This window comes from Mobula birostris, chromosome 29 (assembly GCF_030028105.1).
Source record: "Mobula birostris isolate sMobBir1 chromosome 29, sMobBir1.hap1, whole genome shotgun sequence".
Classification (NCBI taxonomy): Eukaryota; Metazoa; Chordata; class Chondrichthyes; order Myliobatiformes; family Myliobatidae; genus Mobula; species Mobula birostris.
The window spans coordinates 8,388,116-8,405,734 of NC_092398.1; the positions used below are offsets into that span (position 1 = coordinate 8,388,116).

The window sequence follows — 17,619 nt, forward strand, 5'->3', positions numbered from 1 at the left end:
AGGGGGCCAAGGGGGAGGTGATAGGCAGGTGAGAAGAGGCAAAAAGCCAGAGTAGGGAACAGAAGAGGGAGGGGGCAGGCTCGGCCTGTTTTTGTTCCTTGAGGAACATTGGAGTTTTGCAGCCAGTATTACCACCAGTACTTATTTCTTTCAAACTGCTATCCATGCTAGGCAGACCTTGTTCTGACCTCCCTTTACACTTTCTTTCCCTAACCAAAAAACCTATTGTTAAAGCTTTTGGATCAGATGAAATAGTAAGAGCCTAAACAGTAGTTGCTACTCAACAGATAACGGATCAAACATTTCCAATATTTTGATGACTTACAGAATTGATTGAACACAATACAAGACTGAATTAGAGTACATGTTTACCCCTCATTCTGCAAAAAGAGTGTCAGTTTTGTTACACTTGGGGTCATTACGTATGCATATGAAACATCGATGCAATACAGACACCAATGTTTAACTTAAGAGGAAGATCAATTCAGTGTGTCACCATCCCAGTTAGATGCAACAACCAGAAAGACTGTCAAGATTAATTCCAAAAATGAATCAACAACATACTATTCAAGAAGATGTCTTTGTACGAAACCTGGCTTCTTAAACCGCTTAATGTTTCTTTTAAGTCACTTCAACCATTTCTTCAGTTCCTTTGCCGATATATTTTGCAAACCCTGTCAAGTGAATGCCCTGTCAATTTGGGGCAATGAGAATATAGTTTTATATTCAAACTAGATTTGCAATACATTGAGGAATACAAGATCAAAAGGGAATTCAATACCTAGTCTCTACAATCAGCAGGAAAACATTACAAAATTCATTTTCTTTGCATTACAACCTGATTCTTAGGAAAAAAATCTGAATTTTGCATTGCAAAATTAATTTATTATGTAACATTTGGAATGACATTTATAAAGGAGTGCAAAGTACTTTCATAAACCTGCAATAGACATGAGACAACAATAAACAGTTTTAAAGTCAGTACGCAACTATGAACTGGCCCATGAGCCATAATCACGGAAGATTTTTCAACCATTTTGTCTCATCTGTTCATAATGCACAGGTCCTTGCTCTGAATGTCTTTCATGCATTTGTTTTGGATTATGTGGGAGGGAAGGGCAAAAGAAAATAACAATTCAGTGATTATCTAAAAGCCAACGGAAGAGTTGCTGATAAAGTCATCCAACTGGCATTCATCTGTCAAAACTAACCTTGACAATCAGAACAGTTTATGGTCTACTCAATTAAAGTTCAACCCTGCTCCATCTCTAACCATGCTCACATCAACACAGCACTCAAACAAAGAACACCTCAACAATTGGCAGAAACCACACTTGACAGAAAGGGGCAATAAATAATGTTGATGAGGGAAAGAAACCAAATAAAACAAGACGGTTGAAAGCAGAATACTTCATTTTAACAAGCAGGTTCGACATGTAAATCAGCAGCTACCGATGTAGAAATAGGAACTGACAAGTCAGAAGCATAAGGCAGCAATCATTTGAAGATCAGAGACGAAGGCAACGATGAAATATGAATGAGATGGTGGGATCAAAACTCAAGGACTGATACCTCAGTCTACACTTGGCAATTCAGTCACTCAAATTTCATGGTAATCAATGTAAATAACACAACTGAGGAGGAATTTGTTGTTTGCGGGTATAAGACTGATCAGGTTCCAAGGAGAAAGCCCAGTGAAGTACAGCAGTACCATTGTCAGCCAAGGCTCAGATGCTAGCTGAATAGTAGTTCAAAGTAAATTTTAATATCAAGGTACATACATGTCACCAGATGCAACCCTGAGATTCAATTTTCTGCAGGCATACTTACTTCTATATAGTAACTGTAACAGAATCATTGAAAGATCAACCGGAGTGCAGAAGAGAAACTGTACAAGTGCAAATATAAATAGTAATAAATAACGTGATATAAAGAATCCTTGAAAGTGAGATCATTGGTTGTGGGAACATCTCAATGGACGGGTAAGTGAGTATAGTTATCCCCCAAGGGGTAGTAACTGTTCTTGAACCTGGTGGTGCAAACTCTTGCACCTTCTACCTGATGGCAGCAACGAGAAAAGAGCATGGCCTGGGTAGTGAGGATCTCTGATGATGGTAATGTAGAGTAACACACAAAATGCCAGAGGAACTCAGCAGGTCAGGTAGCATCTGTGGAGGGAAATAAGTAGTCGACGTTTCGGGCCAAGAATGTAGTAATGTAGTGCTGGCAAGATTTAGAACAGTGTCAGTTTTACCAAAATTAAGATGGATAAATTTACAACTTACCCAAAACCCAATATCAGCCAAGGTACTGCAGACTGTGACAACAGCTATGGAATCCACAGCAGGTGGGGGAGGAAAGCCATGAGCATATGTGGAAGCTGACTCCATGCTTTGAAGACGACATCAAGGGGCAGCATGTAAACGAAGAAGAGGACAAGGATGGAGAAGGGATGCACCAGAATATAAGAAGAGGAAGAGAAACTATTGGTGTACTGCCTTCATAGCAAGAAATAGAGAGAATGTCAGAAATAGAAAATGGAGGAGACCCGAGTATGTGACGGCAGCATAGGGAATTAGTTAATTAGTTTCATATCTATGAAGGCAAATCAAATACAATGAACAATGAAAGGCTATACAAAAGATTGTTAGCACACTGATTCATTGTGTAATTGTTTTATGCAGAAGAACGCAAAAATACATTAGTCAACCTACTACAAAAGAATCTTGTAAACTTTGACCTCAAACACCCAAACCTTACATCCATAACATGCAGATTTGGAATAACTTTGCAGACTTTTGTTTAAACAAACCAATCTCTAGAAAAAAATGTTAATAACTGACTTAATATAATTGCTTGAAGTGTATAAAAAAAGTTTGTATAATATTTTTGTAGGAAATTGGTCAGGACAACTGCACAAATACTTCAAGACCAGAATTCTAATTTATTTTTGCAATTTAGAAAAAGGAAGATTAGAAAAAGTTGAAGTACAGTTATTTTCAAAATTTTACATTATAAAACCCTGAGATTCATCTCCTAACAGGAACTCCCAAAACAAGAACAAAAACAAAACCAAATTTAAAAATATCTTGGATTTGATTACTTTTAGTCAGAATAAATTCAGACAAATGGACCTCAGGCTTTCATTACTTCAAAATAAAGAAAATATATTAAGCTATATGCATGCACAAAATGAAGCGGTTTCCCATTAAGAATGTGCATTCATCCAAAATCTAATATGTTTAAAGTAGGTTTTAAAAATATTTTTATTGACACAGCTTAAATGCTATTATTCTAAGCTATTACTACAGTAAACAATTTCAACTCTAAAAGACCAGGTCATAAATTTTAACTCCAAGAGTCTTCTAAGAGAATAAATGAAAGTCACCCTATGATTTATCCTAGCTTCTGATGGTTACAGATGAAAATGCCCATCATCTGTAGTGAACTGGTATGCAAGTACTATCATCACAGGTGCAGTGTGAACGTTACTGTCTCACAGCTGGAGGAACCCAAGCTGATCCGATCCTCAGGCACTATGTTTGCATATTTCAAACATTCGTTAACCACATGCATTTCTTCTAGTTGCTCCAGGTGCCCCAAATTCCAAACACGAGCTGGGTAAGTTAATTGGCTGTGGAATGTTGACCCTTAACAGGTTTTAATAGGAAAAAGAATCAAGGGAGCAAAATGAACAGGCATGAGGAGATGAGTTGCAGGAGTACATGAGAATAAGGGACAATGGGACTTATGGACAATTAGTTCCTCTACAGCCAGAATGGACTCAATGGGCCAAATGGCTTCTATACTTAAGTTTAAGTTCTGGAAGTGGAAAAAAAATACCAAACCTACACAATCAAAAATCTAATTGGTTCCTAAAAATCTTTCTTGGAGTTACCCATTTACAAAAATCATGGTACTTGAGTACAATAAATAAAAATCTAGCTCCTCACATCCAAAACACATCAGAATCAGGATTAATATCACTGGCATATGTTATGAAATTTGTTATGCAACAGCAGCACAATGCAATACATAATAGAAAAAACATGAATTACTATGTTTTATTTTATATAAATAAATAAAAACACAAACACACACACACCCCAAATAAGTAATGCAAAACCAAAAAGTGAAACAGCGTTCATGGGCTCAACATCCACTCAGAAATCAAATGGCAAGAGAGGAAGAAGTTGTTCTTGAATTGTTGAGTGTGTGCCTTCAAGCTTCTGTACCTCCATCCTGATGATAACAATGAGAACAAGGCATGATCTAGATGGTGGGGGGGGTCCTTAATGATGAATGCCTCCTTTTGAGACATCACTCCTTGAAGAAGTCCTGGATACTATGGAGGGTGGTACCCATGATGGAGCTAAGTTTACAATGCTCTTCAGCTTAGTATGATCCTGTGCAGTAGCCACCCCATAACAGACAGTGACACATCCAGTTAGAATGTTCTCCACTATGCATCTGCAGAAATATGCGAGTGTCTTCATAGACATACCAAATCTCCCATTCAGACATGTCAGTCCATGGCTTCCTCTACCGCCAGGATGAGGCCACTCAGGTTGGAGAAGCAATACCTTATATTCTGCCTGGGTAGCCTCCAACTTGATTGCATGTACAATTTCTCAAACTTCCAGTAATTGATCCCCCTCCTCTCCTTCACCATTCCCCATTCTTGTTTTCCTCTCACCTTCTCTTACCTGCCATTACATCCCTCTGGTGCTCCTCCCCCTTCCCCTTCTTCCATGGTCTTCTGTCCTCTCCTGTCAGATTCCCCCTTCTCCAGCCCTTTTTCATTCACCAATCAACTTCCCAGCTCTTCACTTCACCTCCTCCTCCAGTTTCACTTATCACCTGCCACTATGTTCTTCTACCTCCCTTCCCCGATCTTATTCAATAGGATTCTTCCCCCACACCACCCCCCCACAGTCCGTCCTGATGAAGAGTCTCAGACCAAAACACTGACTGTATATACTGCCTGGCCTGCATAGTTCCTCCAGCATTTTGTGCATTACTTTGCATATAGAATTATGAGCAGTGTTTCACTCCAGTCTCATTCAAATTCATCACATGTACTTATTAAAAAAATAGTGCAAGCCAAGTGTTCTGAGCTTGAAATTGCAGAATTTTGTCACTATCACATCAATTAGAATGTCAATGAGACATCAAGCAAGCAAATGGTAACCATGGCATTTACGTGCAGTTACATGAATGAGAATCAAAGTTCCTAAACCCCCGAGTATCTCACCATTTAGCGAGATCAGGGCAAATCCTCTGCATTCCCATTCACTTGTCATAAGCTTTCGATCACTGCCTCATCAAGAATATCTCACTTTCACCTTTTAAGTGTTCTAAAGATTCATGGCAGTGGAAAAAACTTTCCGTGCCTTGTGCCTAAAAATGTACGGTCTATTTATAAACAAGTGAATTAACTCCAGTAGGAGTGACATTTTCTGAACTCTATTCCAGAAAAAATGAACAGCAATTAAATCCAGAGACTCAGGTTTCACAATAGCTGCTATGGAATACAAGTTACTTTTACCTGGAGTTTAAAATCAAATAGCAACAATTATCAGAATACCAATGGGTTTTGTAATGACAATGTCCTTTTAGAATGAGGGTAAACTCCTTACCCTCGATTCCACTAATGTGGTCAAGTCAAACACCTCCAGAAAAGGCCTTGAAAACTATACACTTCAAGCATAGCTGTTTGTTAGTTCCTCTCTTACCTTATGGTACATCGGGCAGCAACCTTGCAGTTTCTATTTCTTTTTAAAACAAGGCCTAGTTGCTATCTCGACACTCAACCCAGCATGAATGGAAAGTGTGCAAGGAGCCAGTGGATTCAAACGCGGGACCACTCACCTCGAATTCTAGTGCAGATGCCACGACACTATCAGCCAATAAAGATGGACAATAAACAAGGTTACAGATTAAGTTATACAAGGCAGAAAGTTCTTTCAGTACAAAGTATTCTTGCAAACCAAGATTTTCTATCCAATTTGTCTGTATTTCTGAACTATTCCTTATCTATGTTCCTATTCAAATCTCTTAAATGTTGAAAATGTATTTGCCTCTATACAGCAGCCCCCATCCACCAGCCTGCAGAGCATGTGCTACCGGGCCGTGAGGAAAAGAATGTAAGTCAGCTGCACCTTTTCTCATTCCCTGTCACGCACTGTTGAACTTGAACATAGGGTTGCCAACTGTCCCATGTTTGCTGGGACATCCCGTATATTGGGCTAAATTGGTTCGTCCTGTATTTCCCCCGCTAAGGTAGAGCGTTCCTATGAAACCTTTCATGCGGAAATGGCATGAAGCGAAGAAGCAATTACCATTAATTTATATGGGAAAAATTTTATGAGCGTTCCCAGACCCAAAAAATAACCTAACCAAATTATACCAAAGAGCACATAAAACCTAAAATAAATAACACTAACATATAGTAAAAGCAGGAATGATATGATAAATACAGCCTATATAAAGAAGAAATAATGTATGTACAGTGTAGTCGGGAAGATGAAAGCAAACCCGATTTGTGGGGAAAAAAACGGCACATACACACATGCGCACACAGGTACCCGCGCTAGGCTTCATGGTCATGATAGTCTTTTGGGGGTAAGGTGTCCCGGGATTTGACTGCTACTTTTGTCCCTTATTTGGGAGTGAGAAAGTTGTCAACCCTAACTGTAAAAGACATGTTGAGGTGAGTTTAACCCTACTTGAACCCTCCCCGCCACCCCCGGGTTGGCCAGTCCGCAAGAATACTGTCAATACTAAACCGGTCCACGGTGCAAAAAAGGTCGGGGACCCCTGCTCTATCACATTCTCTGGCAGTTTGTTCCATATACCAACTCCTTAGATCCCCTTAAAATTTTTCCCAACTTTTAAACTTATCCTATCTAGCTTTAGACTACATTGCTCAGGGAAAATTAATAAACCCTTCAATTTTATAAACATCAATAGAATCATCCTTTGCCCCCCTTCACTGCAGGGAAAGGAGTCTCAGCCTACGCAGTCTGTCCTATGATACACGCTTTCTTGTTCAGGCAATATTGCTGAGATTCTTTTCTACACATGCCCTAGCTTAATCATATCCTTCCTATAGTGTGACAACCAGATCAACACACCAACTGTAGCCTAACCAACACTTTGTACAACTTTAACATAAAATCTCAACTCCTATATTTAGTATCTCAGACATCACAAGTATGTTCAACACTGTCTTCACCACTAAATTTCAGGAAATTAGGTATTTTGTACAACACACAAGATATTGGAGGAAGTCAGCAAGTCAGTCAGCATCCATGGAAATTGATAAACAGTCAATGCTTCAGGAGACCCTTCAGCAGGACTGGAAAGGAAGGAGGAAGCCTTTTGACCTAAAATGTAAACTGTTTATTCATTTCCATGGATGTTGTCTGATCTGCTGAGTTCCTCCAGCATTTTGAGTGTGTTGCTCTGGATTTTCAGCATCTGCAGAATCTCTTGTGTTTATATACTCCAGGCTTCTGTTTATTGATATTCACGCTTTCCCCAACATTCACTGTACATTGTACTCTAGCTTAATTTATTAAGGTGTATCACTTTACAAGTGTCCAAGTTTCATTAACGATTCCCTTGTCCAATTTAACCAGTTAATCTAAACTTTGCTGTAATCTTAGACACCACTGTTGTCCACAACAGCATCAATTTTGCTATCATTGGCAAAATTACATTCCATGACACCTACATTTTCTTCCACATCAGAAGTATGAACAAGGGGCTTTGTCAAAGGCAAACAAGAAAATCTGCAGATCCTGGAAATCCAAAGTTACACACACAAAATGCTGGAGGAACTCAGTTGGTCAGACAGCATCTATGGAAAAGATCCTGATGAAGGATTTTGGCCCAAGACATTAACTGTTTACTCTTTTTCATAGATGCTGCCTGACTTGCTGAGTTCCTCAAGCATTCTGCATGTGTTACCTTTCGAAAGTTCATGCATTCAACATCCATTACCCTGACCTTATCCATCCTCTTGGTCATTTTTGAGATAGGATTTCCCACTAATCCTAAACAGTCCTTGTTTTGACGCAGGAGGAGAAGATGGCGACGCGACGCATCGCACGCGGCCTCTTCGGTGAATGATATCTGTATTTGTCAAGTAGGATGCCGTGCACAATCCTGATTTGATAGAGACAGACGTGAGAAGCACGGAGGAACATCTGGAGAAACTTCTGAAATGCCCACTTCGCTGCCGCTGCTACTGTGCGATTGAGAATCTACAGAGGGGAAGGCCCCGAATCCTCGGCTTTGCCTGGTGCTCGGCAGTCGGGGCCAGGGTCGAAGCACTCGGCAGAGATGGTGCTCGGTGTCGGAGGGCTGGTGGGAGACTCAAAGTTTTTGGACGGACTCAAGAGTCGCTGTGGTCGGGTGCTTCCAGGGTGCTGCATCGGCAAGTCTGCGGCGCTGGAGGTTCATGGCAGGGAGAGTTTTCTTCCTTCTACCGTCTGCGCGAGATGATGGGACTTTCGAGACTTTTTTTTACCGTGCCCATGGTCTGTACAAGACCTTGGTGAGATCACACCTGGAGTATTGTGTGCAGTTTTGGTCCCCTAATCTGAGGAAAGATATTCTTGCCATGGAGGGAGTACAAAGGTGGTTCATCAGATTGATTCCTGGGATGACAGAGCTTTCATATGATGAAAGACTGGATCAACTAGGCTTGTACTCTCTGGAATTTAGAAGATTGAGGGGGGATCTGATTGAAACCTATAAAATTCTAATGGGATTAGACAGGCTAGATGCAGGAAGATTGTCCCCGATGTTGGGGAAGTCCAGAACGAGGGGTCACAGTTTGAGGATAAAGGGGAAACCTTTTAGGACCGAGATGAGGAAAAACTTCTTCACACAGGGAGTGGTGAATCTATGGAATTCTCTGCCACAGGAAACAGTTGAGGCCAGTTCATTGGCTATATTTAAGAGGGAGTTAGATATGGCCCTTGTAGCTAAAGGGATCAGGGGGTATGGAGAGAAGGCAGGTACAGGGTTCTGAGTTGGATAATCAGCCATGATCATACTGAATGGCGATGCAGGCTCGAAGGGCCGAAGGGCCTACTCCTGCACTTATTTTCTATGCTTCTATGTTCTTTATCAAATTACGGTATTGCTTTGCACTGTTGTAACTATATGTTATAATTATGTGGTTTTTGTCAGTTTTTTAGTCTTGATCTGTCTTGTGTTTCTATGATATCATACTGGAGGAACATTGTATCATTTCTTAATTAATGCATTACTAAATGACAATAAACGAGGACTCCGTGTCCTCATAATCTAATCTAATCCAAAGCTTTTTTTCTGAATGCTGGTTGATCTTGTGCCTTACTTATTGGATGGGAATCTTTTTCACTAATGTGATTCCTGTGCATCCTTAGCTAGGCCTTGCAGCCCTTCTTAAATAAAGGCACATTAACCACATTCCAATCTTCTGGTGCCTAACAGATACAAAACCCCAAGCAATTTCCTCCCATAACACACTGTTATATACCTAGTCAGGCCCTAGGGATTTGCTCACTTTTTCATGCTCAAAAACTATTAACACTTTCTCCTTCAAAATGGTGGCCTTCTAAGAACACCCAGAAAATAAACTCAAAGCCAATATTTACACATACACCTCTTCCTCTAACATATTCACAGATTTATCCAAAGTAGATTGTGAAAAAAGTTCACTATGCAAAACTAATGGAAATTTATAGAGGCAATAAGCCATATCTCAGCTGCATGATCATTTCCCTCTTAATTTTCATTGCAATAGCTAATCCAATTCCTTCAATCTAGCATTATTGGACAGATCAATGACAACTATAAAATGTGGTTGACTACTGCAGAACTGATTTCTACTAAAATGTATTCAGCAGAGGATGTACCATATCAGACGATGCAAACCAAGATCAAATGAGTGAGATCACATGAATCCTGCAAGGCTGCACATGACAAAAGTGATGTGAATCTACCAAAACTTTGCAAAGCAACAGCCACATTTCAACTGTACATGCAATAACTAATCCACTCACCTACAGAAATCAAAATTGTGAAAATTTGATAAAAGAACATAATTTCATATTTGCTCATCTTGCACTTAACCTCAGCAAAACCAAAGAGCTGATTGTGGGCTTCAGGAAGTGTAAGACGAAGGAACACAAACTAATCATCATCGAGGGATCACAAGTGGAGAGAGCAAGCAATTTCAAGTTTCTGGGTGTCAATATCTCTGTGGGCCTAACCTGGACACAAAATACTGATGCAACTATAAAGGAAGCAAGACAGCAGCTCTATTTGATTAGTTTGAGGCAATTTGGTTTGTCAACTAAAACACTTGAAAACTACAAATGTATCATGGAGATCCTGGTATTGGGGGATCTGCTGCATAAGCTCAAAATAAACTGCAGAAGCTTGTAAAATTAGTTAGCTCTGTCATGGATGCCACCCCCATATCCAAGACATCTGCAAGGAGCGATGCCTTAGGAAGGCAGCAGCCATCACTCAGGATCCCCACCATCCAGGACATGCCCTCTTCACGTTGTTACCAACAGGTAGGAGGTACAGAAGTCTGAAGGCACACACTCAATGAATCAGGAACAGCTTCTTCCCCCCGTCAAAGAATTTCTGAATGGACATTGAGCCCATGAACACCTGACTTTTTTTATTTCTGTTATCTTGCACTACTTGTTAACTTTTTATATATATATTATATATACACACACACAATCAAGCAGGCATTGAAACAGTGACACAGTAAAGCAGGCAGGTCACTTACACAAAATACAATTAGTCTAAAGAACAGATAACGATATGAACATCTGAGCAGGGAGTGGCTAGTATTGAAGGAAGGGGTGGGAAATAGAGCAAGAGGAGGAGTAGAAATCAAGGTTAATTCACTAACATAATAGCTTTGTTTTTTTTTAATCCCCTGAGGCAGAGATGAGGAAGAGATCAGTGTCAAAATGGTGAATATCTATAGAACTGTCTCCCAGTCTTCTAGTTCAGCAGTCTCTCATCTCCAAGATGCTTCTGTAACATCGGACTGAAATAGAATTTTTCCCTCAAAAAATTGGTCATGAACAGTTCCCTAGCCACCAGTTCCACCCTTCTTCCTAGCAACTGTCACAAGTCAGCAAGCATATAAGAGACACAAGTCATGTGAGCTTGAGCATGCTCTGCCATTCAATAAGTGACTTCATAGATCAAGACCTCTGCTCTCAATTTCCTGCTTCTTTCCCCAAAATGGTCAGTTCCCCTTTAGACTCAAAAGTGCATCTACCCCAGCATTTAATAAATTTAATGATTCAGCCTCCATAGCTCTCTGAGGTGGAGAATGCCAAAGACGCTCTGTGCAAAACCCCTCATCTTTCTTGAAACTGCAGCCCCCGATTCTGGCAAATCTCTCCTGGCTCTACACAAGGGGAAATAGCTTTCAAAAAGCTTCCTCAATCTTATAATTCTTCAAAAAGATCACCTCTGAACTAGACCATATGCAGTCTCACAGCTGACTTCAGATTGTGCAATCAACCACTGTGTAAAACATGGTGCAGAAGGCACCTTGCAAAACTAATTGTTGTTGAATGACTTTCCTCAGCTACATTACCATGTTAGCTCAACGAAATGCCAAGTGTCAGATGCATTATCCATCTTCTGGGGAAAAAAGCTTTGGGAGGTATCAAATCAAGGACTTGTCCTTCAACTTAACACAAAGGCCTGCTAACATCACCACAGCTCCTTAGCTGACAACCAGGACGACAGGGAGACAAAAAGCAAATCAAACGTCAATCAAAATCTAGAGATGTACCCATACCACGAGCAATCTCTCATCTTTATGCTTCAATACTCTCCAGACCAATCAGACTTAACACTTGTGAATCTGCAGTTACCCAAGTCAATCAGTATCTGGCAATAGATAAAAAGAGGGGCATTTCCTCCACTGAGGTTAAGTTTGTAACTCTTACACATTATAGCCAAAATCAAATATCAACACACAATACCCAAAAATACTTGAAAAAGTTAAAGCATTACCACTAATGACTGACGAGAGAACTGTTTTAAAACAGGTCAGCTAGCATTTGCTGTTTTTATTTCAGATTTCCAGCATCTGTATTGATTTTCAAAGCTGGAAATTGTATTTGCTAATTGTACACACTGACAGGCCACGAGAAAATCTGGTCTATCACGTTGTAAGTGATATGAAAGAGGCTGAAGGGAATAACAGGAGAAATTCATGTTCAAGGTGAAGTTGCTGCCTCCCGGCTCCACTGAAGCCAGTTTGATCCTGACCTTCAGCGCTGTGCGTAGGTTGCACATTCTCCCTATGAACACGTCGGTTTTCCCCGGGTGTTCCCGTTTCCTCCAATACAGAAATAAGCAAGCTGATTGGACAATGTAGGTCACTGTCAATGTGTAGATGAGTAACAGAATCAGGGTGGGGGAGAAGAAAGCTTGGAAATGTGAGTTGAATGAAGTGGAAGGGTGGGAATAATATAAATCACAGATTTCCCAACATGGGTCCACAGACCCCTTGGCCGAAGATGCAAATGATTACTTGTTGACTGGTACAGATTTAGATTTTGTACCATCTCTTTGAAGATTTTCCCCACCCTACCCACTTCCATCTTAGATGTTACTTCACTGAACAGAGTTCTGACAATCTGAGCTGCTTGATGTGGTCAGTAACCTTTTCGAAACCACTGTCCAATTTTTAATGATGGTTAATGATCAAAACTCATAACAGGCCCATTTAAAACCTATATGCTTAAAATAACACCACTGAATAACGTATGATGGAGTGGGAAGAAAAAGAAATGGAGGAAAAGTGATGGATTTCTAAAAATATCAATTTTGAGTAATGAGACATAACCAATAAGCACAAGAAAAAAATTAAAAGCAATTATCTTGAAGAATTTAAAAGAAATTGCAATGGATTCAGCTCACCCATATAGAATTGTGTCCAAAGTGCATACCAACATATTTAATACTGCTCTACTGAAACCCAAATTCTAATAAATTTTAAAAAGCAAAGACATTCAAAAAGTTAACCACAGATAATGCCCAATAATTCCTGCATGCCTTACTGCAGACTCAGACTGACAGGCACAAGCCACATATCAATGTCAGAAAGGTAGTGGTCACTTGGAAAGTAACAGCAACGTCAAAGTACAATTATCATCTATAATACATACACTCCTGAGATTTGTTTCCTTACAGATAACCACAACAAAGAAACCCAATAGAACCCATTAAAACAAAAGACCAAATACCCAATATACAGAGGAAAAAAAATGTGCAAATAATAAAATTAATAGCGCTCAGAACTGAAGTTCCCAAAAGTGAGTTTACAGCTGATTCAAAAGTCTGTCAGTTGCAGGGCACAGCCTCGGTTCAGCAGAGTGAGTAGACTTCATGAAGCAGCGAGCTGAACTGACCACTCCCTTGTACCTCAGCCCCGAATCCCTGACCTTTCCAATTAGTCTGTTGACAGTAACTATGCAAAAAAAACACAGATCCAGATAAAGGTATAATTGAAAATTTCAGGGTGAGGGCAACAGTGATTGAATGAAGCTAGCCATCAATGATCCACACATTCTTTGCGCTACAAATCTTTACTACACCTTACATCCACGTGCCACTTAAAGCTTCTCCAAAGCTCCAATAGTGTTTGCGCAATTTCAAAAATAAATGAAGTGCAATTAAAATCAAAGATTAAGAAATTCAAACCTCAAAGAAAGTTTGAACTACAGAGCAAGGAAGCTGACAGAAAATGGGAGCGACAGCTGGCAAAGTTACCTTACCTGCTCCACAAATTGAAGAAAGGCCTCCTGTTTATTGCCACAAATTAAATAGGAAAATTACTGGAAAAAGCGTAAGTGCCCCTTGGACGTCTACGCACAACTAACGCGGATCTAACACATAGAGGGTCACATCAAAGAATAAGAGGATACGTAACCAGAATGAGACGCAGCACAAGTCTACAGTTAAGGTGAAAGCTTTAAAATACTCCGTTCAAGTTAAAGATTTTCTTTTGCATGGCAGAACCCATGTAGCTGAACAAAACTGCAGAACCTATGTAGCCTACACGCAGTACTTCGAATAATCTATTTCTGCAGCCAAATTAAACCGGCAGCTCAAAGTCCAGTTGGACGTAAAGATAGGAATCAGGGTACTGTTCTAGGTGATAATCTGACCCATTTCTGATGCGAACAGCTGAAAAAAAAAGACCTATGCCCATTTGCTGCCTACATGAGCTGAGGAGACACGCTCAAGTGTTCTACAGGAAATCAAGCACCTTCTGGAGCATCATCAGGAGTTCAATAGGTAAACCACCAGCAGACTATCTGTGCACAGCAAGTTAGAATCAGATTCAATATCCCCAGCATATGTTGCGAAATTTGTTACAAGCTCCCGTGAACAGCAAATTACTGAAATTAAAAGATACAGCATTGTACCAGCCCCTTCTAGCCAACGTACCTACATATCCCAACTACACAAACAGTAAATTATTATTTACTTTGAAATTGAGGGAGAATTAATACTGATCATGGAAAGCCCCCTTTTTTCCAACTAGACACGGGATGTCGTGCATCTAAGTACACAGGGTGTCCTTATCCAAAAAAAAGATGCTAGAATAAGGAAGCAGTAAAACCCCACCCAGACTCCAAAATAGTGGCTAGCTGAGGGCCTTGGCACTTCATAATCACACTGCTGTGAAGTCAGCGCAACATCAAACCTGACTAATACACATAAGAGTCCCAGCCCAAAACGTCAACTGTCTTCCCTTTCATAGATGCTGCTTGGCCTGCTGAGTTCCTCCAGCATTTTATGGATTGCTTTGGATTTCCAGCTTCTGCAGATTTTCTCTTGTTTGTGAATCAACCCTGACTATGCTGATTTGCAAATAAACAGGAACGACTTGAGGAGGGGATTTACTCCAAGCCCAGCAGCAAATCGATCACCAAAACCTGCTGGGCAGGAAGTACTGCAGGATCAGTAGATCACAGTTGATTTTCTCTCAGGTAACCAAGAGGTACAAAACAACATTAAAGTGCTGCACACACACAAAAAAAGGCAACTATCCAGTAATTATATCAAACAAAGATTACCTAACAGCAATTATCGTTTGAGTACTAACACTGAAAGCCGCTCATCAACCATTGCTAGGGAATTTGATAATGCAATTACCATAGAAATTAGCCGTGCCGATTATTTTTAATTATTTAATGCCTTGTTGTAAACAGTGATTTTAGGAAATCAACTCTGCATCGGTCTCGTTAAGAGGCCGATGTGAAATTTGTTTTGCATTGTCTAGCGCAGCCTACTGTTAGATCTGGAGCTGCATTTGGCAACTGTGATGACTCTCCGATGTGGGCTTCAGGGGTGGGCGAAACAAAAATCCGTGGCCTTCCACTTTCAATACGAATGCATTGTTTTCATAAAAAATGAAAGGGAGGGAGGGCGGGAGGCTAGCTGGAAACGAAAAGCCGACATTTTCAGGCGGATTTCGCAGCAAAGACCCGTAAACAACACGGCGGTGCAACAGCAGGAAAAGAGACTCGACTTCCTCTGGAAAGATTCCCGGCTACGCACGAAACCACACATACAAAAAAAAAAGTTTTCAGCAAACTTCGCGAAGCGTTTTAAACCCGCCTGAAAAATAAAATTACTGCTTTTCCGACATTCCTAGACACAGCAGAACCCAGTCGGGCTTGCAGTCCCTCTGGTTAACCCTGAAACGCCGGAGTTTAGATGAACTGGGGGCAGACAGAGAAGAAACTTTTTAATGTCGCCTCTTGCCAAATGTAGGCATCAACCAAGGCCTGTGGGCCGGAGAGCAAAATTACAAAGAATACAACCACTACAGCGTAATATTCTTAGTAACTAACTTTCCTACAAAGTTTTTAATTTTAAACTCAGTAATATTTGTTAGAAGGGAAAGTTTAATTGATTTAACATTTCCCACCACGCTGGCCCATTCCCACCCACACTAGCGGTGGGGGGAGAGCGGGCTAGACACGGTCGGGTTGATTTTTGTTCCTAAAATCCAACCCCACGTCAACTCGGATTATTTTTTTTAATCGAGAGAAGGTTGATTCGTTCTCGGCAGATGCAGAGAGTGGGATCTTTTCCCCTCCTGGCTGGGAATGCCTCTCAACACCACCACCACCCCGGAGCCTCATGCCGGCCCCAACTACTTCCCTCGTCCCAACAAACTCCTCACTCCGACCACCCACCATCCAGGCTCCTAAACCCTGACTTCACTCTCCCTTCAGCCCCCCTTTACCTCCCCTCCCTCAACTTCTCTCCTCACATCCTCACTTCGCCCAATTCCTTCCATTCCCCCTCCACCTCCCCGACTTCCCTCAACTTTTTCTCTTCTTCCCCCTCTCCCAACCCCATTTCTTCCTCCTCTCACTCCTCTCCATAACCTTCCTCCGGCCCCTCACCCTCAATTAACTCCCCCCTCGCACATTCCCCAACACTATTTTCTCCTCTCCCGTTTCCCCTTTCTCTAGCCTTCACTCCCTCCCCCCCGACCTCCTCCCATTCCCGACCTCAAAAGTCCCCCCAAAATACCCTCTCCTTCTTCCTTCCCAGCCGAAACTCCTCATCTACTTCCTTCCCCAACCCTCAAGACACCTTCCTTCGAACCCCCCTCCCCCTGAAATCCCTCAATCCTCCCTCCCCAAGGATCCCCTCTTGCACTCCTCTCCCCTGGTCCCTCAATCCTTCTCCCAAGAATTCCCTCCCCTCAAATCCCTCAACCATTTCATCTAGAAGACTCTTTCCTTCTTCCCTTCCCCTTACGTCGCTCAACCACCCCATCCAGAAGACCCTCAACCCTCCCATCCAGAAGACTCTTTCCTACTTCCCTTCCCCTGAAGTCCCTCAGCCCTCCTCCCTCGGATTCCCCTCTCCTGAAGTCCCTCAACCCTCCCATCCAGAAGCCCCTCTCCTACTTCCCTCCACCCTTCCCCATCTCCCTCCCCTACTTCCCGTCTCCTTCTTCCTACCGACCTTCGTCCAGCAGCCGCTCCAGGTGAGTGAAGATGCCGCAGAAGTTGGGCAGACTCGACATCAGCTTCTTATCGTTCATCAGCTGCATCAAGTAGTCGGGACTGGGTCTCGGCTTCTCCTTGGCTTCCATTTCCCCGACCATCGCCGCCCGCGCAAGTGAGCGAGTGTTGGTGTGCGAGGGGCACACCGACCGCCACACACGGAGAAGTGACTGAGAGAAGAGGCCGCCTGTCACCGAGCCCCCGCCGCCGCCGTGAGTGTGCGCGACCAAAAGAAGAAGAAGAAAAAAAGAAGAAAACCCTCCCCCCGGCGCCACCGCCGCCGCACGCCCGCCGCGCTTAACTACCCCGACCAACCTACCCCCGCCACACGCCGACCGCTAACTGACAGCACGTCCCCTCCAATCACCGTTTCGCTGTTCCGCCGGCGGCCCAATCAACTCAGAGAAGGTGGGCGGGATCTAGCCGGGGCAACATACAAGCTAGGTTGCACCGCAAGCGCAGGCAGCGCATGCGCGGAGAACAGTAGCCCGGGATTATTTCCTCTAGGTTGCTTTGTGTTTTTGTAGCGCTG

General features: G+C 41.9%; 1 protein-coding gene across 4 annotated transcripts in view; it reads right to left on the reverse strand.

Moving 5' to 3' along the window:
• qkia (QKI, KH domain containing, RNA binding a) overlaps nt 1-17,397 on the reverse strand; it is a 134,509-nt gene extending 117,112 nt beyond the window's left edge. The window contains exon 1 of one of the 4 annotated variants that reach the window (XR_011883571.1): nt 17,047-17,395. Coding sequence is in view for 3 of the 4 variants with exons in the window: in XM_072246823.1 (XP_072102924.1) it covers nt 17,047-17,188 (142 nt within the window). In the remaining variant the exon portion in view is untranslated. Of the gene's footprint in view, nt 1-17,046 lie in introns of all 4 variants that reach the window. The other 3 variants (XM_072246823.1, XM_072246822.1, XM_072246824.1) reach the window with 3 other exon arrangements.
• Nucleotides 17,398-17,619: the final 222 nt, after the last annotated feature.